The sequence below is a fragment of the Lepisma saccharinum genome, chromosome 15 (assembly GCF_977018435.1).
Source record: "Lepisma saccharinum chromosome 15, izLepSacc3.1, whole genome shotgun sequence".
NCBI classification, from domain to species: Eukaryota; Metazoa; Arthropoda; class Insecta; order Zygentoma; family Lepismatidae; genus Lepisma; species Lepisma saccharinum.
In genome coordinates, this window is record NC_139243.1 from 25765548 (window position 1) to 25792022 (window position 26475).

General features: G+C 36.7%; 1 protein-coding gene across 1 annotated transcript in view; it reads right to left on the reverse strand.

The window, feature by feature from the left end:
- The window catches only part of LOC145999170 (glycine receptor subunit alpha-4-like), a 70775-nt gene that overhangs the window by 30762 nt on the left and 13538 nt on the right, over window positions 1-26475 (reverse strand). The window contains exon 5 of the mRNA XM_083136103.1: window positions 24286-24368. Within this exon, the coding sequence (XP_082992229.1) occupies window positions 24286-24368 (83 nt within the window). The remainder of the gene's footprint in view (window positions 1-24285; window positions 24369-26475) is intronic.

Genomic DNA, 26475 nt, shown 5'->3' on the forward strand with positions numbered 1-26475 from the left:
CAACACTATTATTACTATTAGTAATGGTAGTATCAAAGACGTTATTTTACTCGTAAATGACGCAAAAGGAGGTAAAGTGTGTGCTAAAGCATTTGTGTTTGAACAAACGATTTGAATTTATTTTTTAACGCGTTCATTTTCACATTAATAATGGAAAACAAGCATATAAACTATTTTTTAAAGACAGAAAATGCTAGATAAATCCATTCCTTTTTACATTAACTTAACTTTCATGCACAATATATGTTTCACTTATATGCTACGTGGAGTGACGTGGACACTCAATTGTGTATGTATTCAAAGTTTCTTTAATAAATATTATATACAGCATATGTTATTTAAATACATTACACAACAAACTCATCCATCTCGCAATAAACCAACAGCAAAAATTACATAAATTGTCTCTCAAACTGTGCACGCTCCCTTTCCTTAAAATAATTGTTCATGCATTTAGAACAAAATAAATTAAGACAAGTCTTATTTCTCTGTCTGTTGATTTACAATGCATTATAGCCAAGAAACATAAATTGCAAGCAAAGCGAGCAAGAAAATTTTTGGATCCAATTTTTTTGCAGGCTGAAATTAATATTAATTTAATAGGGTGCAAATAATTTCATGGAACGCCATTGCATTATATCATTTAGAACTTTTGTACTTCTCCGATGGTGTAATGGTAACATCGTCGCCTTGTGATCAAGGGGTCTCGGATTTAATACCCGGTGGAGGCACACAGTGGTTCGAAACCCACTTTAAGCTATAGGCCCAGTCTCAATTAGCCTTTCTGTGCATAAAGTAGACTTTAAAAACACAAATCAATCAATCAATTTTACAACTTCTTTTAATTTAGATCGTTCGGCGCCCAGGAACGTGTCCCGCCGTCCTCTAGCTATGGTTTTGAACTTGATAAGATTAAGAAAATCATGTGTTGCGAGCGAAGCGAGCAAGAAAATGTTACGAAAAGTCTATTTATTTGCATAAAATTTGAAGTTCTGGGCGGTAATTGCCCCCTGCAGGACACTTGGCCCTCAATGTTTCTCCTCCCCTAGAACTCATTTCCGACCAAGATCGGGGGGTTGGGATGGCAATGCCCGCCTTCCCCCCCTGTGTGTGGTTGCGCTAGTGCAGAAAACCATACCTCACATATATGTATTGACAAACAACTCTAGATTTTTATTTTGAGTTTGTGTCAAGACGCAGGGAATTTAAATTGTTGTTGCAATTCCGTAAAGGAACTGCAAGCTTTTTCACTGCTTTATAAATAATGGAACACATACAAAAGAATAAATATTTTTTTTAGCATGAAATGTCTCAATTTTAGACTTTGGTTCCAAGATAACTCCTGGACATCTATTTGGAGAGATGTGTTCATATTTTTTTTTTTAAAAGCAATAAATAAATTGATTGGTACTTTGAGGTTGAACTTCACTGAGCTGAAATCCTTTCTTTATCTTCGATATGAAATCGAAACCGACAAAGTCCTATGACAAGAGAGCTTTATAGTGGAACCACAAGGAAAAAAAGGAACCTGTCCAGACCCGCGACTCTTGTGCACCGCACTCCCGCGTGGAGGGGAGGGGGAGAGTGGACCATGCTTCTTTATGGCCCGAGCTGAAAGGAAGAAAAAGAAGTTGCGCGGAGACTTTTCGCTCTATTACACTCACGTTAACTTGCAAGAGAAGACCATTGTGTAAACACAGAGAATACTGACAAACAAATAAAACTTTTAGTCGTTACGTACAATAGTTCATTTTCATCTGAAGGTTCGATTTCAAGCTAAAAGTCCCTCAAAATTCAGGCGGCATGTAGCGTCTTGTTTGTCATTTCGGTACGAAATATCCCCTAAAGTTAATGAAATACTGTTATTCAAGTTGGGGGGAGGGGTGAGATAGAAAGAAGCGTATTGAATAGTGATGTCTTCTAAAACAAGCCAGCAAGCTTTGCCCGTTCCATCTGCAATTTAAGCGCAGAATATCCACCAATATATTTTTCCACCGTCTTCCTGAGAATAATAATGTCTCACTGTTCACAGAGAAACGTGATAATTGGCATTAAGGCAAACCTGGAGACAATTGCAATCACTGGATGAAATATGCAGTTACAGATCACACAATTGCAACCACGCCGACTGGTTTTGGGTGCAAAGAAATTGAAAATCCACCACCATCATTCACGATGCATTGCAATCCACTTTCAATTGAAACATTTAGGTTGTATGTGAAACATAAATCATATGGTCAATTTGGATATAAAATATAGAATTAAAAACAAATATTTTTATTTTTTTGAATTATACAAATTTATTATCATCCAGATTTAAAATTTCATCCTTTAAATCCTGTTTTATCTGATAATTTCAAACATTTGTTATTAGTGCTCGTCCCGTAGAAAATTTTGAGAGAAATCGGTAGGTATCATGCAAGCCAATCTCACATTAGAAATCGAAATATTCGATACTTCTATGCAAAAATTTATATATTATGCAAATTTTAAGTGTAATATGTATTACATATATTGCGTAAATTATACAGAAACGTATTACGTTATATTTTCATCTATCCCTCTCTTCCAACATTTGGTAAAAAAAGGAACGTCAGATAGTTGGAAACATATTTTAGATTACATGACGGGACTCACTGAGAGCGGTCAAGGGGCAAGCAGGTTGGATACCTCAGACGCTGAAGGAAGAACGCGCGGAACAAAAGAAAATTGCGGGATAGCCAGAAAGAAAAAAAAGAGTAGATGCGATGCCCTGTGAAAGTATTTGCAACGAATTACATTAAACTTGTTATCGTTTTCAAAAAAATAGACTTAGTGAAAATTTTCTTCTTATTGTAATTCAGAATCTGACAAGACTTGACTTACAGTATGTGTTCGATGTTTTGTTACAATGACGTTATTTAATCTAATAGCTTTCCAAGACAAAATTGATAGCATTTACGTAGGTATTCCTGTCAGAGTAGAGAGATTCCTCTTTGGAAGCGATTATTTGAAAGTAGATTGATTGATTGATTTGCTTTATTATACTTAGTTTCTTGTCACTTTTGGATAATTTGCGAAGATGGGGATGAGTGACGATATGTAGAAATTGATGAATTAATACACACAAATATCCATTCCCAGGCCAGACCTTAAACTCCTGGCGTCGTATCGCGATGTTCTAACCACTCCGCCACGGAGGCCGGCTATATTTGAAAGTATAGAGAAAACCAGGAGAGCACTGATACTTACGTAAGTCATCACTGCTCAATTTACAGTAAATGTTTTTATCGCATTGCCTTCGTTCAACAGACATGTGGCAGTTGTACAAACAGCCCCAGCGGGAAAGAAGCAGTGCAGTGGTGGGGTTGAATGAGTGGCGCCTGCATGTCTGGAGCTCTGGGCAAGGTCTGCCCAGAATGAGACAACGAGCATCGACTATCTATTGCTGTTGTATACCGACTTGAAATCGTGGAGATTAGAAAAGTTTTCGGAAGTCTCGTCTCGCCTCGTTCTTGATTTCTGAACATTGATCTCGGTCTCGGTTCTGTACCATCGTTTATTATTATTATTATTATTATTATTATTATTATTATTATTATTATTATTATTATTATTATTATTATTATTTTGTAATTGACCAGTAATGTTGCTTTTTCTTTTTGTTTGTTCTCTTGTTTATTAAACTAGACATACATAATTAATTTGTTTCCTGACACATAGCAAGTAAAATAATATGACTGCATACAATCTTATACAATGCTATGAATTTGTAATTAAATAATTTCAATTAATTACCCACGTAAATAATTTCCAAGCATTTCTTTTTAATTACTTTAATTTACATAGACATAGACATACTCACGATGGGGGATAAGAAGGGGCAGTTGTCCCCCTAATACTCTCACTAAGAAATTTAGTGTAGAGGAATCTTATCGTTATTAAATAATATTATGCTTTTTACAAAATTAAGTATTATCAAGTCGACAAAAGTTCAAAGGAACTATGGTAGATTGGGGGGGAGGTGCATTATAAACTACGAAATTGAACTCTCCCACTAACACACACTTTATTCCTTAGTTGTGTTACCTTTATGTATGTAGAATATACATTCCTCATACATTGTAAATCAGTAGCGGCGATTGGGTGGTAAAAGTGAGGGAGGGTGAAGGACAGTTTTCTATTTCTTCGTAGACAAGGCTTAGAATTAAGAACATAATGGGGGATAGAAGTGACAAAAAATGTGGGTTTCACCTAATCGCCGTCAATGTTGTAAATGAATAAATTACGTTTGGTTGTTTTGAATCTCGTGTACTGTTCATGTTGTCAGTACATGAAAAATAGTCTCTGAACCCAACCATGGAGAGAAAAAAAAATGGAGGTGGGCCCCGGATGCAACTTCGCAAACTCTACATAGCGAAGCACAAGTCTCCTTATTCCATTGCCGTTATTAGCTGATTACGACATGACGTCATTCGGTCTGGCAGAACGCGTAGAACCACATACTCGTTGGATCCTATTTCAGCAGAATTTTTACACTGGCGTGCACGGTAGAAGACGGTAGAAAAACAACATCTTGTTAATAAGCATGGGTGGTCACATTGGCGCATTGGAGAATAGTATTTATGCTTTCCTTAGTTTAATAATTAGTGTTAATATTATTTCCTCATATAATATAATAATAATAATAATAATGAATTGTCTTTATTAAGCGGGAGAGGTTCAGCCTAGAGGTGTCCTGACGCCTAACCCTTGTCAATACCCTTACATGTGAATGTAATGATTACATTTCGTATCGTAAGTTGTTCAAAAATCAAATGTGCATTTAAATAGTACTAGTATATATGTAAAATTTAATATTTTTTACTAGATAATAACAATGCTACACATATCACTATCTACGTAAGAATGTTTTCCATTCTGTATACAGCAGTACGGAATGACATAAATACTGATGATTTTTGCAGTTCATATGAGGGGATAAAATGATTTGGGTGACAGGGATGAGCCGTGCTTGATTCAAATGTCATTCTCGTGAATTAAACTACAAAGCATCCACTGCAACAACAGATCTTTTCGTTCCCTTACAAAACAAATGTGCAATTGTTATTATTTCCTTCCCTTTTCTCTGGGTAATTTACAATATGTTTCTGTGTGTAGTCTATTGAGAGTAATTATTATGGGTTAGAGAATACCGTGAATTATATTTCTAAAGAGAATATTACAAAAAATACGTGCTTTATTGATTTATTTTGTTTACTTTACTTCGCTTTTCTGCCACTTTTGGCTAATCACGAAGATGAGAATGAGTGATGATATGATGAAATTGGTGAAGGGACACTCACAGAAAACACCCAAGGCAAGGCTTGATTCGAACCCGAGACCTCTGGCGTCGTAGCACGGTGTCATTACCACTCCGCCACGAAGGTCGGCTGTGTACTTGAAATAAAACGCACGAATATTATAATAACATTATTATTTAATACTGAGAATATATTTGTGTCTCTTAATACTTCATATCACTTTTCCCAAATTTTCAAACTCGTCTAGGCATGTTATCATTAGTCGTTACTTGGTATCTTGTATACGACATTATTATGAACAATTATGCACAAAAACTCTTTTTCAAGGAACACAATAAACTTGTTGCTTGCGCTCGGTGCGACTGCCTTTCAGCCCCCCAAACCCTAATAGCTGCGGTTTTGTCATCAACAGACTGAAGCATCTCGAGCAACGAAATAAATGTGCATACCTGCCAGGGATGAATTTATTTCTTACCTTATAAAACGTAATAATCAATTTTGAAGTAATATGTTCCATTCTGTTCTCTGAGTTTTCCAGAATGCTCATTTTTTTCCAGAGTACTCAATACACAGTACACCGCAACTCGATATTTATTTTGCAATGATCTCCTCAATTTCCTCTCAGAAGAAAGAACTGATTTTGATCGAAAAATAAATAAATAACATTTCGTAATGTCAATCCGCTTCTATTGAAATATTGAGAAATGCAGGACACGAACTGAAGCTAACAATCCTTGCGATAAGTGGAACTGCTACTTAGGGGTGGTAATGAAATATTTGCAAAATTTTATAAACATTTAAGAGACCACAAGGAGAAAGAATCTACTTATATATACAATATGTGTATGCTACAGATGTGAAAATTGTGCAATATTCAAATGCCCAAAGATATTCTTATAATTTATTTAACGGAGAGAGAGGAATGTCTGCACGTTATATAGATGCAACGGGTAACTTGGTGTTTGTCAGTGGCGTGGCGTTATAGTACGCCCGTACGCCCGGCGTTCCCAGCTTTCAATTTCAAAAATGCGTAAATGATGTAAATATAAATTTAAACTTGACTAATTTCATATATGTTTGACCTTCATGGCATTATAATAGCTATTTTTCGCGATCCGCTTGCAACGCTCCACTAACAACACTCGTTCTAGACTTTTTTTCAATGCCTTTCCTGGCCGGACGCCGGGCAGGTTCGGCGTAAAGGACTCTATATTCTTTGCTGTCTATCTGGAGGGGAAGCTTGGATCTCTACAGCACGCGCGCAAATGCTCTCTCGTACGCCAGCGTACGGAGCAAGAGGACTAGCTACGTGATTGGTTCATGTGACCCTTCCTGCCTTCTGAAGCAGATGACAGCATTAGAATTCCTACCTGGGTCTTCGCGCTCGTGCTATGTGATGATACAATACGCAATATTGACTGACGTAGCTTTACCAAACTCAAATATACCACTTCTTAATTGCCACTGCATTGTATAATTTATCGCACGAAAAGCGATGTGCATTAAAAACTAAAAGATCAATACAGTTTTTGTCAAATAAGTTGGTGAAGTCCTCGTGGTAGAAGTTCACCCTGTGGCTGCTCTACCACTTAACCCGCAAAACTATTATTTTTTTATTAATATTATCTTTTCTCGTTAGTATCTGTCAATGCAAATGTTTAGCATTCATTTGAAAACTCTTAACAGCGAATGATCTCTGAACAAAGTTATTTTAAAATGTTTATCAACATTCTCAAATTGTAATAAACAGTGGTCTCAATTACTAATCGGCACTGTTACGTCAGTTGACTGTACTGTATTTAAATCACCCACCTCCGTGTCAGAGTGTTTTGCACAGCGCGCCAAGACGACCGAGGCCCCTGATTCGAATCCCGGCGTGAGCACGGGTGTTCTTTTTGAGTGTCCCTTCTTCAATATCATTACTCATATTCATATTCGCGATTAACCGAAAGTGGTAGAAAAGCAAAGTAAAATAAACCAAATCAATCAGTAGTTGGATCATCCACAAGAATGACGTATACTGTTGTTCAGAGGCGCTTGTGATTCAGGTAGGTTTTTTACTGACTTGCGTCATGCCGAAAGGTATATAAAAAAAGATATAAGACACCGAGTTCAAAACATTTGTGGCATAGTGAGGCATCTAGTTTTCTAGCTAAAACATGCATGGATGATGTTTTATTGAAAACCCAGCTGAGTTTAGGCAAATAAACAATACCTGTGGCAACTAATACCATAAGTAAATTATTAAGCAAGAAAGGGCCGACCCTTCCTTTAGGCTTGGCGTTCCCACCTGAAATGCCCATGCTACGCCACTGGTGTTTGTAGTCTTCAACTGCATGAATTTATAACTCCCTTTTTATCTTTACGGTACGAAATATCCACATCCCAGAGGCACACGCTAATGTTAGCACTTCCATTAATTGCATTCGTCATTTGTCTCTTTTACGAAAAAATATCTTGAAACAATATAATCTGTAACGTAGGCTAGTCTTCTGCTCTGACGTGCGAGCCTCGGACAATAAGCACAGCGGCGTCAAGACCGTGTCATTGTAGGTGTGACGTCATCACTACGGTAGCCAATAAGACGGCAGAAAATGCTTCACTATGTAGAGTTTGCAAAGTTGCGTCCCGGATGGTGCCACATATCTTTGAATTCCCCTAACACAGTGATTTTCGCCGTCCCTGTTCCAGACCCATGAATACAATATAACAGCGAGATGGAATTGGTGTTTTCTTTCTCTGATTGTACTTCCATCAGAGCTATTGCCCCTTTAATGTGAGGGTCTGCGCACACCCATGTCATTAGATTTGGGTGCCAAAGAGAAAAATGCCTGATAAAGAGGAAGGTTCCATTACACGGCACCTTCAAGTCTGGGTGAACAGGCGGCAAAGAACAAAAACCAGGAGCTAATAATCCATTTCTCTCTGCTGCTTATTGGGCTTTCTGTGGTAAACATTTACCTGGATTAGCTTACTATATGATTTGCAAATGGAACAGTTGGCAAGTTTCCCTTTTACCTTTTATTTTATGCAAGAACACCAACGAGCCGACAACAATGTCAGAATGCAAAATAATCATTAATGCCATGACAACTGTAGGAGGGGATGTCTATTCTGTAAGTGATTCAGTGTTTCACCTCACAAGGGGACATTCTGCCTCCATACGATTGTTTATTCTGATGTTCTTACTGATGGAATGAAAATATGTATATGCGATTTACTTTCCATTACACTTGACACGGACTGTACCGACTTCATACATTCGATCGTAATAAAAAAAACTTTTCCCAGCATATTCATGCAGTCAAGGTCGAGTCACGCAGGCATAATTACAAAGCCATCGCACATCTCTCTCTCCCTCTCTCATTTAAAGTGTCAAAGAGCTCATGCAATGTAAACTTAGACATGGGCTGACTTGAGGGCTTCCTCTATCCTAACGTCTCATGTTATATATAAAAAAAATACTCCAGTGAGTGAGTGAAGGGCAGTTTAAAAAAAAAAGCACTACACTCCCTCTCCTTCCTTTCGAGGAAGTCTTTAATCCGCCACCGAGACTGTACAAAGTACTCTTCTTCATGCACAGATTAGTAATCGAGTATATTCCTACAGTTGAAAGTGTTCGTTTACTGGGACCCCTTTTTAGTATCAAGTAGTAGATACAATGTGTGAGATTGTTTAATAAGGCAGGAAACTAATCTGCGATCGAACACTTCATTCCCAGCCTTTTTTCCTTCGCTTATGCTGGTTTCCGTGGCGCAGTGGTTAGCACATCGTAGTTCTAGGTTAGAATCCTACCCTCCATTCATCAATTTCATCACATCATGTCTCATCCCCATCTTCGCGATTAGCCAAAAGTGGCAGAAAAGCGAAGCAAATTATACCAAATCAATCAATCAGCCCCAGCATTTTTTATCTTTTTTTCATAATGACGATCAAATCAAGAAATGTTAGAATGTCTAATTTTAAATTGTTAATCACGTAGCACGAAACTGAAGGGGCAGAGTGCTGGAAGTGCAAAAGTAACCTTTCGTACTCGTACTTTATTCTCGGACAGAACGTGCGTAGTATTACGAATGACATTCCCAATGAATGAGTAATAATTGTGACAAACCTAAACCCAAATAAAACCTGGCTTACTTCATAACATAATCAATAGAGTGAACTAAGCTTTCAAATAAACAGAAGTTGATTATTTTCCTTTTCTGCCAATTCCGACAATAATAATATTGTTCAGAAGTACAGCTCAACAAAGATGTGGAGAATCCGGCAAACTCGCGAAATAAAGTGGACAGTCATTTGTTCTCTCCTCGCGCTTCCCCATAACTTGTGCCCGAATATCGCCTTGTTGTCATGTCTATAATTTCCTTTCAGTGCTTCGTTCTCAATAACATTAAGAACGATCTCGTATTACATCTCTACTTTCGATGTGTACAGTTTTCCCCCTTCATGTCGCATATCTTGGTAAAACAGGGGTATGATTACATGACGAGCAGCTGATTGCATTGCCCAAGCTCCAACTCCTCGCTTACTGTTGGAAATTTGACAACAGCGCCAATGCATTTTTCACACGTTGCTCAATCTGTAATATAAAAATCTCTCTGCATTTCTTAGGTGAAGTTCGACGTCTAATATACTTATTATTTTCCAAAGAAGAGACGAAATGGGTAAGAGGAAGATTGGAGAGAACATTTCGTGTAAATTTTGTGCGTTCTACAGCACCGTGATCAAGGCATCACGTAATAAAAAAAAAATATGCTGTCAGCAGCAAATTTAAACCTCGTAACCAACTTGCATATATTACTTTCACAGTTACGGTTCTAACAGTGTCTGCATTGTTAGGTTAGGAGGCCAGATTTAGGGCTCTTAGCAACCAATTTTCGCCACGTGTGCAGGTCGCGTTACACTACCATTTCTCTCTCTCTTGTCGCCACGGCCTGCTGTATTCTTTAACAATCTGACTGTCCAAGGTTTTCTTCGAGTTCTTTTTTCAATCCTTCATTTTTTAATTCTATATAACAATATGCACAATGCTTACAATGACGGAAAACCTGCCTACTACTGCATTTGCAAAATTGGAAGTAACAAAAGGATACTTAATGTATACTGCCATAAGTTCATTTTGTTTAGCTAAATTGTTATTTTCCCTTGTTGATCCACACTCTTTGCCGCCCTCCAGACATCAAGGCGCCATTCAATGAAACAGCTCAGCGTTCTTCCCATGCTTGTTTCCCTCTGAAGTTCAAGTGTATGGAAAAATAATGCTTTGAATTCATATCATTTTAAAGAAAAACTTTACATTAAATTTTGAATGTAATTCTAACGATATTAATAAAAATAATTAAACTACATAAACATGTGATTCTGAAGTAATTCACTTATCTTATTTTATAAAAGTGACTGTTCCAGGATATTCAGCGCAAGAGCTAAAGAGTTGTTGCAAGTTCACTTTGTGAACAGATAGATTGTAAAAATAGTGTAAAATAATTGTAAAATTTAAGAGCGATTTGAAGTTACGGAGATTGCCGAACAATAGGTGGGTTTAATGTGACGTCAGAAATAGTACCACCGCCATCTTCGTGGCTAAAGTGCTTGTCGTCTGCACGGAAATAGCCACCACGTAGCGTTCCGTTACACTTGCGCCAAAGGTACGTTTGTTGTTAGTACTGTGTAAAATGTCGGTAACATTGCATAAAATTAATGACAATGTTCTGCTATCTGAAAACAGCGGTAAATTTTCACGTGTTCAAGCTCTTTGCTCAGTCGACAGAAAAAGATATGAAGAAAAGGGGAAGAATTGCGGTGTAGATCCAGATGAACTGGACTATAACGAAATAAAAAGGGGCCTAAACATTTGGCCAATTATAGTTCACGTCTGTTTATTTACTTGACCCAGTTACCTGGAATCAATTTGTTTTCGTATTTATTAGTGGTTCGGATTCTGCATGAAATATTTACATCCAGTAAAGATTAACCGTAAATTCCAAGGCTCTGACATTACCGTCTGTTTCCCTATAAGTTTGTTCAAGCTCTGTAATTTAAAATGTTTCGTTGTCGAAAACAGTAATTTCACTCCTAACTTTAACAATTTCGAATATGCCAGTCTTCGTGGCGGAGTGTTGACACAGCGTGCTACGATGCCAGAAGTCCCGCGTTCGAATCCCAGCCTGGGCATGAGTGTTCTTTGTGAGTGTCCGTTAAACAATTTCATTGTATCATTACTTATCCTGATCTTCACGATTATCCAAAACTTGCAGAAAAGCGAGTAAAATAAACCAAATTAATCAATCAATTTGTTAATATGTTTTAACCCAGCAGTGCTTCATTTTTCTGACAGTACGCAAAGCGTACTACCGGCATCTTCTCTCATGTATCGGATAAGAATTAATAACACTTTGTGTTAACGAACGAAATATAAATAATCAAGTACAAACGTTCAATTACCAAGATGAATTAAACTTCGTGTTATCATTTCTATCGTATCAGCACCCAAAAATCAAACAAACAAGCATACTTGTAAGTATGGTTAAACAGAGTTCGATCCATTTCTACTAAAAGTAACAGAGGAAGGTGATATATAAACTTTCCTGAAAGGAAATGTTCATTAATGTTGGTACAATTTATTCTTGCCAACCAGAGACGGCTTCCTCTGATCAACAATTATCGAGTCCTTTCATATTCCGTGTCGTGAAGTACACCTTCTCTTTTTCGAAAAATTCGAGGATAAACATGAGTTTCTGTTAAACAATAAAATACTGCATAATGTACCATCGTAAACCAGGTTATCAAATCTCCCGCCCGCCCGCTTGAATTCCGTATGTTTACAAGAACCTTACTCAATCATGGCTGCAGATCCAATAGTGCAACAGTTTATGACGTAGATGAAACACACTTATAGAGCTGTCCTATGTTCTTTGCCTAATAGGTTAGATTTTCGAAGGACAGTCCTTTTTTGAGAGCCATGTCCTTCGGTCCACGATGCCACTAAAAAAAATCCTATTATTCAGCAGCGTCCTGCAAACCATCCAGATGACTTCTTTAACCGAATGGTCTTCCCTTTCATTAACAAATAAACTTTTCTATGTATGAATAAACTGGAGGCATCGTGTGTTTGTACAAGCTCTTTCCCGGTTCCCTGAAGGAGTAGCTTCTCATCCTTTTTCATTCGCATGAAATGGAATTAGTGCTAAAAACTGAAGAACATTCTTGCTCTGAGTTCATAAATCTCTAGCTACATGCCCTACTTATAAGTGATAGCTAGAATCGCGTGTACCAGGACAAATTCTCCAACCAAAAGAGTGTTAGGTTACTTAGCGACAAATAAAAAAAAGCGAACAAATATCTTACTTCATCACAGAACTTACTAAGTGGGAACATATATGTTCCTTTCCCTAATACAGAATTATCATTTCCCACGCACCACATGAGTGCTTCCAAAGCTCTCCCTTACAACAAACTTCAACTAAAAATTATAACACAAGTATCTCTCTTCGTCATGTACTGTTGAGCCTGATTAACAAAAAATGCCAGATCTAAATTTTACTTTCAGTCCTTGCGCTCAAGGGTGGTTTCAGGGTTCGAATTCCAGATAAGCATGTTTTGTACTTGTCCTTTCTTGCATCATAACAAGCTCTACAAATGCCTAATTTCGATATAACAACTGCAGAGCGCTTTTCCTGCTTTCAACATGTGAACGTTGTTATCTGATTCAGTAATCTAAAGCCCTTGTTCCACTGGTTTGGTTGCTACAAAGTATTTGACTGGTATCTATATTTCGCTGCAGGTTGCAAGCAAGATGTAACAAAATAATAGTTAATGGCATTCGCATAATATGTAATAAAACATGGCCATTATTATTCGGAAATTTATTATGATTCTTCTTTCGCCGAGTGAAAGAATTCACTTTTACGCTAAAATTAACGACACAAAATAGCAGAGTACTGAAGCGGGGCTGAACAAAACGAATAAACAGCGTTCGCTTTCCGTTAACTCCTGATGTGTTGCAAAGCAATTAGCTTCTCTGCTGTACATTCCGTGTGTAAATGAAAGCAGTATTCCAGCTCCCCCCCTTAAAATTGTATGTTTCATTTCTCTCTTATATTTCATTACTTATTCACCTCATTAGGCAGATGAGTATTTAATTAATAGATGGATGAAACTGGTATAGCGATTCGAACCCAATGGTTTTGGTGTTAACAATATTTAGCAATGATGACTTCCTTACACTTTTGCCAGCAGTCAGAACTGAGAGTTAAATTTCTTACTGTGGGATTTTTTTTCTAAGTAAGGACGATGGCATGGAAAACAGCTGATTGCATCGCCCACGCCCCAACCACCGGATTACTGTTAAAAATTATACACAGCGCTAATTGATTTATCTCATCTTGGTCAAGCCGTAACATCAAAATCATTATATCTATTTTTCTTAGGTGGAGCTGAACGTCTAATCACATCTAGGCAAATATACTTATTTCCTTCCTTCGCTGCTGATAAAGCGTTTTCGCCTTTCAAGTCTATGCAGGAAAATCATGCCTGGTGTACAGACTATTAAGTGAATTAAGAACGTTTCTGCTCTCCCCCTCTCTCCCTTCAAGAAAACAATAAGAATCGCTTTCTTCTTTCATTTCGCAGAACTATATTGAGTTAATCATGATGTACTTGTTACGTGAAATACAAGAACTGTTCTCGGGTGGTCGACTGCAGACAGAGTGAAAGGTTTGATATTAAAAATGTAACAAAGAGGAACGTTTGATACACCATTCAGAGATCAGAGAGGGGGTGACAGGGTATATATGCGAAAGTTTTCTTTGACAGGTACAGCACTGTTCTTTCGAGCGGAACTATTGTTTAATCAGTGTGATAGTTCCCGATAATTCAAATCATTCATTGTCTTTGCAATTACAATCGCACACCTCAATGTTATGAAATTAGAGTGACAACACGACCTATCGAATCGATTCTCATGTTTCATTGAAATTGCTTTTTCAAAAACAAAACAAGAACAGAACCATTAAATACCAAAGTAAAATACTTTCTGGCACTCTACAAGTAACAACACCGTTTGCTAAATATTTTAAATCTGTGTACCAGCAGGATGATGGAAAAAATAAGATGCTGAATATTCAATCTTACAGTGAAATTGGTAAACTAAACCTGTCAGATATTAGTCTTAAAAATATCGAAGATGCCATAAAAAATCTTAAGCCGAAAATCTACTGGTTCCGATAAAATTCCGCCTTACATACTTATGGGATGTGGATAGATACTCACACGCTGTTGAATCTAGTGCTCTCCATCTCAGCATTTCAAGATATTTGGTTCGATCGATTGATTGATTTTGTGTTTTATGTCCACTTTATGCACAGTAAGGCTAATCGGGACTAGACCTACAGTTTAAAGTGGGATCCGAAGCACTTGTACCTCCACCGGGTATCAAACCTGGAACCCCTTGATTAGAACCCGAAGACGCTACCACTGAGCAATTGGGGAGGCCTCAAATATTTAGAAACTCTTCATCCTCCAATGAAGTAGAACCAACCCACTGGCAATATCCCCAATTCAAAATATGTGTAAAACATTTAATGATATAAATGAAAATGAAAACAGAAAACTCCAATATTGAAAAGAAAAATATTAAAATTACATAAATTACGATGGAACCTTAGACGTGTATGTTTGCTTAATGTGTTGTTTGTCTATATATTTTATTATATTACATTGATCTGTGCAATTATTCAATAATGGTATCTTAACTAGTGTATAATGAACGCAATAACTGGGTATTAGTCTATATCTGTATTACATGTTCAATTTCTGATACAGTATAAATAAATAAAGAGGTTTACTAGTAATTGTTTACTGCAAACATTTACTGCTGTGACTGTGCTAACTTTATCATCATTATTTCCGTACTTAACCCATAATTTGCAAGTTCCATGTTATGGTTGGAGCTTCCAACTAGCCGAATGGTTAGCGCTCACTCATAGGGTCTTCCATATATGGAGTATACTACAGTTGTAACGTCGTTGCCTTATAATCAAGGAAATCCCTTTTCGATACCCGGTGGAGGCACGTAATGGTTCGGATTCCACTTTAAATTGTATGTCAGTCCTAATTAGCCCATCTGTGCTTGAAGCAGACTTAAAATAAAATTCAAGTTAGAGCTCACGCCTTTCGGTTCGAGCAATCACAGGTTCCCTTACCGGTGGTAGCTGGAAGATTATTGTTTCTTCAAGGCAATAGGGGAAATACGTGAAAGCAATACTAGTTGTGGAGATAACCAGATAACAGCGACAATGAGATGTGATGTGCTGGCCACGTGTCAACCACGATAAAACAGATTGGCAGGCCTCCCTTATTCAAATGCTGTTTCCCTACAGAGTTTAGTCTTCGTAACTGTCATGAAGATAATAATAGATAAAATGGGTGGGAAAATATTAACAAACATATGTATATCTTGATAATTTTTTTAGCTTACACAAGCACAAGAAATTTCTTATTTCTGTAATATCTAGGGTTCAAGCACGGAACGAGTTGTAGTCACTTTTATATCATACTGAAAACGTTTGTTATTCCGAAAAAAAAATATTTCTTATATTTAAGTCAAGATCCTACGAACTCTAGGAATTGAAGGAAAAATAGGCACGAAATCACATTTTCTTAAAATTTAATAATAACAACAATAATTTATTGTTTCAACAATAGTTGAATAGCATTCTCATTCATCCCCATCTTTGCAAATTAGCCAAAAATGGCACAAAAAGCGAAGTAAAATAAAGCAAATAAATCAATCAATATTCATTCCCGAAACGCTCGAAAAAAGATTTTAGTTCCAAAGAACATTGCCATAGCTACTCATGTCTGGTGCTTACGTGCATTAGAAAACCCGTTTATCTTTATTATTTTGATAATAAAATATATTGATTTTATTACATAAACTATCAAATGAACGGGAAACAAAGAATTGATTATAACGCCATTAAGCCTTGTTTCCATTATATGAAAAACTCAAGATGCTGACCAAGGCAGAAATTTATTTTATTTTTAAAAAATAAATTAAACGTAACGTTTCAACCTTCTAGCAAAATCTTCATCAGACTCTGTATCATGTACAATTTTTTTTATTAATTTGTACTTGATACAGAGTCTGATGAAGACCTTGCTAGAAGGTTGAAACGTTACGTTTAATTTATTTTTTTAAAATAAAATAAATTTCTGCCTTGGTCAGCATCTTGAGTTTTTCAAAGAATTGATGGTGGAAATAATTTCAAAATTCATGGTAGGGCAAAAATCCGTGGAGTTTTTATGATGAAAATGTAGAAGTGGCGTTGTGTAAAGTATGAAAGGAAGCTAATGATCAAAAACCATTGAGTTTTGCATCAAAGGAAAGAGATCCTTTGTTTAATTTCTACTGTCTTTTTCCAACTGAAAACATGATTTAAGAAAATTCAGCCATGAAACCTTCCGGTGTCGCAAAGAATATTCTCAGAAAAGATATTTTTTTCCGCGAAGTTGTAACCGAAGTGTTTGAGCCCCTGCCAATGTTTTCTAAACGTTAGCGACACTGAGCCGCATTAACAATTCGCCATCCGGAGCAATCGAGACAGCAGCGACACAATTTTGCCGTTTTTCCTTGCAGTTGACGTTAATTATTTGTACAGCGACCTTGAACCAAACTGGAAGTACTTAGGTCGCCACCAACTGCTCCCGTGAATTTCACTGTTGCTGCTCTTGTTTGGAAGAGAACCCGAAAAGCGAGCTCTCAGAGATCCAGCACACAATTCTGGGCGAAAGGATTCCAAACGCTTTGGCGCCTCATAACGGTCATGGGGTCTTTGGTAGAGACTTCCATTTAAAGGGCACATCAGTTTACTGCAGCGAGGAAACAACGCAGCTGCAAGGGTTCTGATAAATCCGTTACGAATTTAACAATCATTCGTTATCGTCATTGCAATTTACGCGTACAATAAATCACTAACCTTAATCCTCATACGTTTTATACTTAAGATTTCGCAAGCGAACAACACACTGGCGTGTGGATGAAGTCCTCTGTGGAGTTTGCGTGCCCTGTCCATGTGTAATAGTGAAGTCTCCCTCATCACCCTTTGATTACAAGGCATCGCAACCTCCCCGATGGTTTAGTTATAACCAGGGCCCGGATTTTGATGACATGTCATCTTTTTTTCCTTGTGTAGTATGCATTGCTCTTTAGTAGGAAAATTCTAGATGTGACGCCCAGGTTACAAAAATGCGATTTTTATTATGCATTTTTTCGTCATATTTTCCATGTTTTAAGTTTTAGGTCATTTCTGCAAGTTTTAGGTCATTTTTTGGTCATTTTTCGCGTTTCACTCACAATATAATTATTCCATATTCAAAAAAACGCACTTACGCTCAAATTTAATTTCGATAAGCATATACGGGCAGTGCAACTCGCAAGTAAGAAGAAATCCACGCAATTGTTACTGCAACAGAGTACATCCATGAAGGTGAATAAATCGTCCGATTTTAACAGAGACTTTTGTGAAGCTCTAGTTTCTGCTAACATCCCGTTTTGGACAGTAAACATTGCTAAATTTAAGAGCTTTCTCGAAATGCATTTCGGACGTCCTATCCCAAACGAATCAACTCTTCGGAAGAACTACCTGGTACAATGTTACGACAGCACCATGAACAAGATACGGGGAAAAGTACATGGGAAGAAGATCTTCATATCCATCGATGAAACAAATGACGTAGAAAATCGTTGCGTGGCTAACGTTGTCATTGGTACGTTGGAGATCGACGGACCAGGTGAAGTCTTTCTGCTCACGAGTGAAGTGTTAGAAACTGTCAATCACTCCACAATATGTAGACTGTTTGAAAAGTGTATGTTTTTGTTACGGCCTGAGGGTATCAGATATGATGACGTCTTGCTTTTTGTGACTGACGCCGCGCCATACTTTGTGAAAGCTGGGAAGTCAATAAAGGCTTTTTACTCGAAAATGGTGCACATTACTTGCTTAGCACATGCTATGCATAGGGTGGCAGTGAAAGTTAGAGCAAATTTTCCTGAAGTGGATGCCCTTGTGTGAAAGACGAAGAAAGTTTTTATAATGGCTCCTGCTCGTAAAGTGCTGTTCAAGTCCATGGCTCCCGGTGTTCCACTCCCTCGAGAACCTGTCATCACCTGGATAGATTCAGCAATTTATTATTGCGATAATTTCCAAGCCGCTAAAACACTATTTTCAAACGGTGAAATTGAAGGACAGCTAGCCTTCATAAAGGCAAATTTCAGTTCCTTAACACATGGGATCACAAGTGTACGGGAGCAAGGTGCAAGCCTCTAAAGTTCTCTAACTGCAGTTAGAAAAATTGCATCTCATTTGCAAAGTGTAGGAGGAGAAGTTGGTAGATGCGTATCGAAGAAAGTGGAAAGCGTTCTTGACAAAAACTCTGGATACAAAACTTTGTGTCGCATTTCTCAGGTGTTGGCCGGTGATTCATTTGATACTTCGTGCATTGAAGAACTCACTGCCACCGATTTAGTGCATTTCAAGTACGCTCCTGTAGTGTCGGCAGATGTGGAAAGGAGTTTCTCCAAATACAAAAATGTGCTGTCCGACAACAGGCGTTCACTTACTTTAGAGAACCTTCGCATGCTCATTGTTAAGTACTGCAATAACTCTGAATAAGTACGATTTTTTTTATCTAAAATTCAATTACAGAAGTAAGAATTGTGCCGTGCCGTACACTGTCATACGTTGAAACAGAGAAAAATTGTAAGTATTTTTTGTACTGCCATACCCTGAAATAAATAAAAAAAAAATTAAGTCACTTTTTCACTTTATAACTATCATACCTTGAAATATAGACAATTTTTAAGTCATTTTTTATGTCATTTTCTTGATATTTAGGTCATTTTATAGGTCATATTTCAGATTTTTTTTTAGGTCATCAAAATCCGGGCCCTGGTTATAACATCGTCACCGTGTAATCAAGAGGTACCGGTTTCGAGGTTTCGATACCTTGTGGACGCACATAGTTATTCGGTTCGATGTAAAATAAATCAAATGAAAATCAACCGTTGTCAATTATGTAAGCTCCTTGCTTATTTTGCTTGAGAAACGAGCTAGTGAATATTCGCTCTCCCCCTATCCAGATTATTTCAATTTCAAGACAAGGTTCGACTGCTTCTACTTTGACATATTCAGCTCAGAGAAAGCAGACTATTCTACAGCCATCTTTACATTTTGTTTAGTTTGTTTTGAATTTATGTAGTTTTCCCTAAAACAGGAAAAGTGACAGTGATATTCAAGGAGTAAAACACAGAACATTCTCAAACATCGTCATTCCAAGAGAGGACTTCATACGTCCTATTGTCTTACTACACAACAGTATCTGACATGTAATATACTTACAAACATCCGCATAACCATGAGTTTTTAGAGCAATACAGCATTAACTGTCAGTTATGTAAATGAAACAGCACTAAAACTTCCAAAGGAAAACAAGGATAATATGCTTCACAGAAACTAAGAAACCGAAAGCACCTTTAAAATTTTCAGGCTGATTTGTGTGTTTCCCATGTAGCTACTTTTTGAACTTTGTTATTACAAAATTTTAAAATTAAAACAAGCAAGTAATAAGTCAATAGTTTTTTTGAGAAAAGAAGAAAAGATAGTAAAACTTCTTCAATACAGGAGGTCTGAATGCTTCTATTTTAAAATCATTCAACAATATTTGACTACACGGTGAGAGGAGTGTGATCTGAGCGTTACTTGAAATTAGTTTGTGAATCAAGCTTAATAGGTCGATGGCCTCTTTTCAGTTTTATTACACTTATTTCAGGAAACTTGTAATATCATATGGAATATCAGTTTATTACCTTGTCAAAACATAAAAATTCAATCAGACGACGGTCCACCTCCAGTTTGCTCCAATTTGGTTATTTCGGTACGTTCATATCAGTATGAACAAACATGGTACCCATTATCACCCCAAATACGTCAGAAAAAAGAAGTTCAAGAGCGCGTTCAGTCTATTCAGTCTATTTTCTTAAACTTCTTTATTTCAACAAGTTTGTATCAATATAATAAAGCTCTAACCCGATTATCAGCATACAACTTTCAGAAGTAGAGAAGTTCGAGTAGTTTTTATTACGGCAAATCCCACTGAACAGTATACCAGAGTTCGTTCATTCTAAGACTATGCATTGCAAGGCTGAGCCACAGTTCCCCGTGCCATGAAGACACATTTACGAAATTTGGTCCTACCCCCACATTCTCCCGGCCACTTTGAAGGTGATGCAATCAGCAACACATAAGGTTGTCCCCGGTACCCATAGATATAAGGCTAGGTGGACCCCAGGGCCGCTTTGTGCGGTGAAAAGGCCTGACAAATTCCAACCTTTGATCACCCACCCCGGGAATTGAACCCGGTTTTTCCGCGTGGATGTGAGACGCCCTACCGTCTAGACGACCGCGACTCTATAGACTATGTAGTAAGCAGAATGAAATAGTCAGAAACGGTGGAGACTCCCCGATGGCGTAGTGGTATCGTCGTCATCTTTCATCAAGGGATCCCAGGTTCGATACCCGGTGGATACAGATAGTGGTTCGGATCCCAATTTAAATTGTAGGTCCAGTCCCGATTAGCTTTATTGTGCATAAAGTGGACTTAAAATACCAACTCAATCAATCTATAATATAATCAAGGCAAGCTTGAATACAGGCTGTACGCAGGATTTATTTTTTTCACGGGCGGTGCAGATCAGAAAATATGGAACAAACAATATAATCTAAATGCTGCTGTTATTTTACGTTGCTTCTCTGACACTTTTTGTTAATGGCGACGATGAGAGAGGGTGATCTGATGAAAATGATGAAGGGACACTTACAAAGAATGCCCGCCAATGTTCAGGCCGGAATTCGAACCCGGGACCACTGGAGTCATAGCGCGCTGTGCTAACACTCGTCACGGTGGTCAGTGAAATGCTGTTGGAACATTTGATGCGACCACCAAGAATGGAGTAGTGTTGCACCTAAACGCACAAGTATAAAGTTGAAATATTATGGTCCAAAGTATAGAAAAAAAATCAACATCCATTCCGATCCGACAATCGGCAACATAGTCGCTTGCAGACAAACGCTGTCACAGAGCGTACAGCTTGGTGCTTACTGTATACATTTATTTCTCGGATTCTCTATTCGAAGAGTATAACAATGTTTTCAATTTCTTTTAATTTTCTTAAAAACCGAAAAACCATGATAATTCCATGTTTTAAAAATAATATACAGAGTGAACCAAAAGTAGGTGGAGAGTAAGTCTACAACAAGAGCCTCAGCAGAATTGAGTATTTCACAAACTTCTATTATACGAATCCTGAAATCTATTGGGTTGAAACCTTATCGTCCACGGCTAATTCATGGCAGATTGGAGGATGATCCAGACAGTAGCGAGCGAGATCATGCTGAAAATTATTATTTCCTGTGCACCTACTTTTGGTTCAATCTGTATTTAGAAATTAAATGATACGTATTAGGAACTATTATTAAAACAAAGAACATACATAAATTTGAATTAAACAAAATAAAAAATATATATATATACTAAGGATCCAAGAAGTCTGGACAGAGATTAAAAAAAAAAACAACTCAAACTCAACTAAAGCGTGACGTTGCATCAATGGTTATAAAACTAAAATAACTCAATATCGCATACTGCAGAGTTCAGGTGCTTGTTTCTCTCCACAACAAACCCATTGATTTATACAAATAGAAATTCTTTCAAAATCTAAAAATTAAAAAAAAAAAATTAAATATTTTTTTAAAATATAAATGCCTGTATTACCTTAGTGGGATTATATAGATTTCCATAGTTCGAGAGGATTGCATGGTCCCCTTGCCAGGCATGTACCATGATCAATATTTTATGCATATTATTATAAATAGTATTGTGCATATATTTTCTTTGGTACTGTCATTCAAAGTTATGATCCCAATATAATACTCGCCTTCCAAAAAGTTCGGCGGAAATAACCATTGACTAAACAACAAATATTAAATAGGTTTATTTTCACTCTTTAATTTTAGAATTTCATAAATCTTTAGGGGTGTCCGGATCACCTGGACCCCCATCTAAATATATCCTTGCCCATGCCACTCGGCACGGACCTGTTTTAACCAGTTTACTACTTGCAGAGCTGTAGAAGTTCAATATGGCGACTATCCATTTCCGTTTGTTTTTTTTAACTCGCATATTTGAACGAGTTCATATTAAGAATAGAAAGCTTCATAGCTATTATGAATGTACAGGTTTCAGTAATAAATAACTTGAACATGATCGTCTTTCCCTTACTTATCGTTTCGCCATATTAATATACCCAAGGTAACATAAACTAGCAGCATATTGCTTTTTAGTTAATTTAATTATATATATCTCCATACTTTCATTGTAGACTTGGTTTTAACATAAAATCTTGTGGTAAATCAGTCGCCTGAGGTTCCTCGTTTGGTTGGTCTCCTGCTGGAAATTTTGTTGCACATTGTTTCGATGAGTCATCCGTCACGTGATTTTTAGTTCGCAGCGGGTTTCACACACTCAGATGTCGCCACCGTCGTGTTGTTAAACACAAAGTGTTTATGCTGACTGGTGCCAAACATCGAAATTTGGAACCTTTCACACGAGTGTGTGGCTTTGACCGGTCTGTAACCCCGAAACTAAACTGCGTTAAAATTAAATTTTTCTGGTGTAATTTAGCCTGTAGATTACGAAAAATTAATTAGTTCAAAACGAGGAACCACGAAAAGTTCCTCGTTTCGAAAAGTTCCCACAAGTGTTGGTGTTAAAACCGATTTGGTTCCTGCTTTTTCACGGTACGACAACGCACACACACACACATACACACACACACACACACACACACACACACACACACACACACACACATATATATATATATATATATATATATATATATATATATATATATATATATACAAAAAAAAACAAATTAATATTTGTTAGTCAAGTTGGTATTGTAAGCAGGAAAAATGATATCATGGAGAATACACCACTTAGAAATAGTGAAAATCGTCATATTCTTAGAAATGAACTCTCTTATATCCTCATAAATTACTCAAAAAGGGGTAGAAGTCGGTGCTAAAGCATTTGTAATTAGGGCTCGAAAGTTGAGGAAAAATCCTTTTTTTTCCCTAGTGTCCGAAGACGAGGCCCAACATAATATATGTTCATTTTGGGTCATTGTAGGCCACAAAAAGGTGGGTTTTATTTGTCCTTTTTTGCCTTTTTCGGCGTTTTTTTTGGCTTATTGGTCCTTTTTTTAGGTCTTAACGGCTTTTTTTTTAAACTTCACCTTCTTTCTACTACACTTTTACTGCCCATTCTCAATTCGAATCATCATCAGTTCATCACGCCTGAAACATCCTTTCTGTAGTAAAGAAATGAAAAGAAAGAAAGAAATATATATTTGGACAACTGAAGCAGGTAGGGTACAAGGTCCTTTAACCGTAACTTGTCTGGAAGGTCGTGCTGTAAATGGCACACTTTCTCTTGTTTTGAAGCTTTCAGTTTTTCGCACTGTGTGTTCCATACCACCAGATTTTTATATTTTTTTTATTCATTAAATATATAATTAAAACTGAAGTTATTAATTCATTTGGATCACATTTATACGTCCTTTTTTCCGTTTTTAGGTCATTTTTTTATATTTTTAGGTCTTTTTATAGGTATTTTTTTTGGCTATTTTAAGGTCTTCAACTTCCGAGCCCTACTGATAATATATATATATATATATATATATATATATATATATACACTTTAATTTACCTCTTGTGTTCCTCTAAACACAACAACAGAGATAAATATACCATTTTCCATCAGTTTTAATTTCTACATTCAATTTTTTATGTATTTTACAAACTTTCAACTGCTCTGTTTGTAAGTTACAAAAGACTTGAAATTTAATTAAGTACGGTGCTTACCATTGATAAACCATTGTACTCACATGATTTAATCTCCCACTTGCAAGTTTGGACATCCAGAGGATACAGTGTGAAGTCCATTTCACAAAACAGAATAATTGAACATCTGGAACAAAGTTAAAGTTAGAAACACAATGTAGTTTGTGAAAGAGGCAAAATAAATAGCAAAACACTCCATATCACAGGTATTATTCATGTTTAGAATTAGTGTAATTTACAAAATCTTATAGACAGTGGGTTTAAATAGATAGCTAGTGTCGCTCATAGGAGAGGATTGATTCTCCAAAAAAAGAATAATATACAAACGAAAAATATAGCTAACAAAGTATCACGAAGATATTAGATTACAATTCCATAGAGTATTGCATTAAGCAAATTCAAATAGCTGTTATTTACCGAGGTGGTGATATGTTAGTTTGTCACATTCCCGGTTTAAACGCAGTTGATATGCTTACTATTATTTCATTCCGGAGAACGCAAGACGTATCAGCCTACTATGAGGCCTCTTCAGACCTGGGAATAACTTACGGGTATTTTTATGTAAAATCTCTTCAATCTCGCACAGTCAGAATACAGGGACGACGCTACAGGGGGGCTATGGGGGCTGAGGCCGTCTAAAACAAGTCTCAGCCCCCTGGAGCCCCCTTAGATGTTTGTAGTGCTGTAGACGCATTCGACCGAAAACTTAAAAAGTAGAAGTTTACATTTATAAAACTTCCATTGAGACAAGAACATTTTCTAGTACGGCTAGGTTACTTTATTACGATGTGTTCTAAAATTAAGGGATGGGGCGGTAGCTGCAGTTATGCCTGGATAACAGTGGCCACTGATCATTTGATACTAAGTAATGGCCAATCATAAGGCGCCAAAGTTGCTACGAAATCTGCTGCCTGCCTGGTAGGTGGACGTATTCAGTGGCTGAGAGTTTGATTGATTGTTGGCATATACAGCTAAATGTGTACAACTATTAGCCTCAGTAAATCGTATAACTATCCTATATTTCGAAATAGGTCTAACAGATGTGACAAATTAATTTTTATAAGTAGGACGACGCTCAAAATCTAAAGAAGCGTTTTGTTCGTTAGTTCCTCATTCGAGTACAGGATATTCCATGAGTGTTAGCGATGTTCTCTCATTGGTTTTATCATTATATCTATCTTTATCGTTGCAAATATTCGAGAAGGAAAAATCGATGTTAAACAATCAAAGAGTACACAACTACCTAATTCTTAAATGCTAGGAATTGGAAAGATTAAAATTACGCTTCCAGCCCCGATAGTCGAGACCTCTACCGTTTCCAAGATCAACTACCTGCAGAATGTAAACTTAGACTAGTTCAATCTTTAATTTTCCCACTATTTGATTATTGTGACACTGTGTATGGGTCCAAACTTGCTGAAAAATTCAAATCGCACAAAATGCATGCATCAGATGTACATTTCATGCATGATCTACAAACTTAACGTAAATCCGCGTACGTATTTGAAAAATTTTGTAATCGCAACACAATTCACAGACACGGAAAACGTCGTCACAACGAACTTGACATTCCTCACCATTCGACTGCGCTATATACCTCATCCTTTTCTATATCTGCCCCGAAAGCATGGAATGCACTACCAACAAATGTTAAATCCATAAAACTCAATAAGAGTTTCAAAATTAAATTGAAAGAAATGCTTCTACAGGAACAGCAGCAGAACAGTAGCACATACTAGAAGTGAACTGGCACTCAACAAACGACAAATCACTCATATTCTATAACTGCAACTATTGGAATTTTATTAATATCTTCAAATTATTATTATTATTATTATTATTATTACTTAAATTCAACCTTATGTTAACATTCACATTTACATTTTTTCTTTTCACATTTGTATTTTTTTAAAATATTTTCTTGTTCTTTCACATTTATATTATCTTATGACTAATATTACTGAAATGAGAATATTCGTAATTGTAGATAATGTGATTTTTTAAAGTTATTTTCTCTTTAGTGTAATCAAGCTTTCCATCTGTACTCATATATTATGTTTACATTCGAACTGTAAATGAAAATTTTAATATCTTTGAGGAATATATACTTATATTTTCTTATGTAGCACATGACAAGGGTTAGGTGGCAGAGCAGCCGACGACTGAACCTCGCCCGCTAAATAAATGAATTATTATTATTATTATTATTATTATTATAATAAAACTGCTGCCTT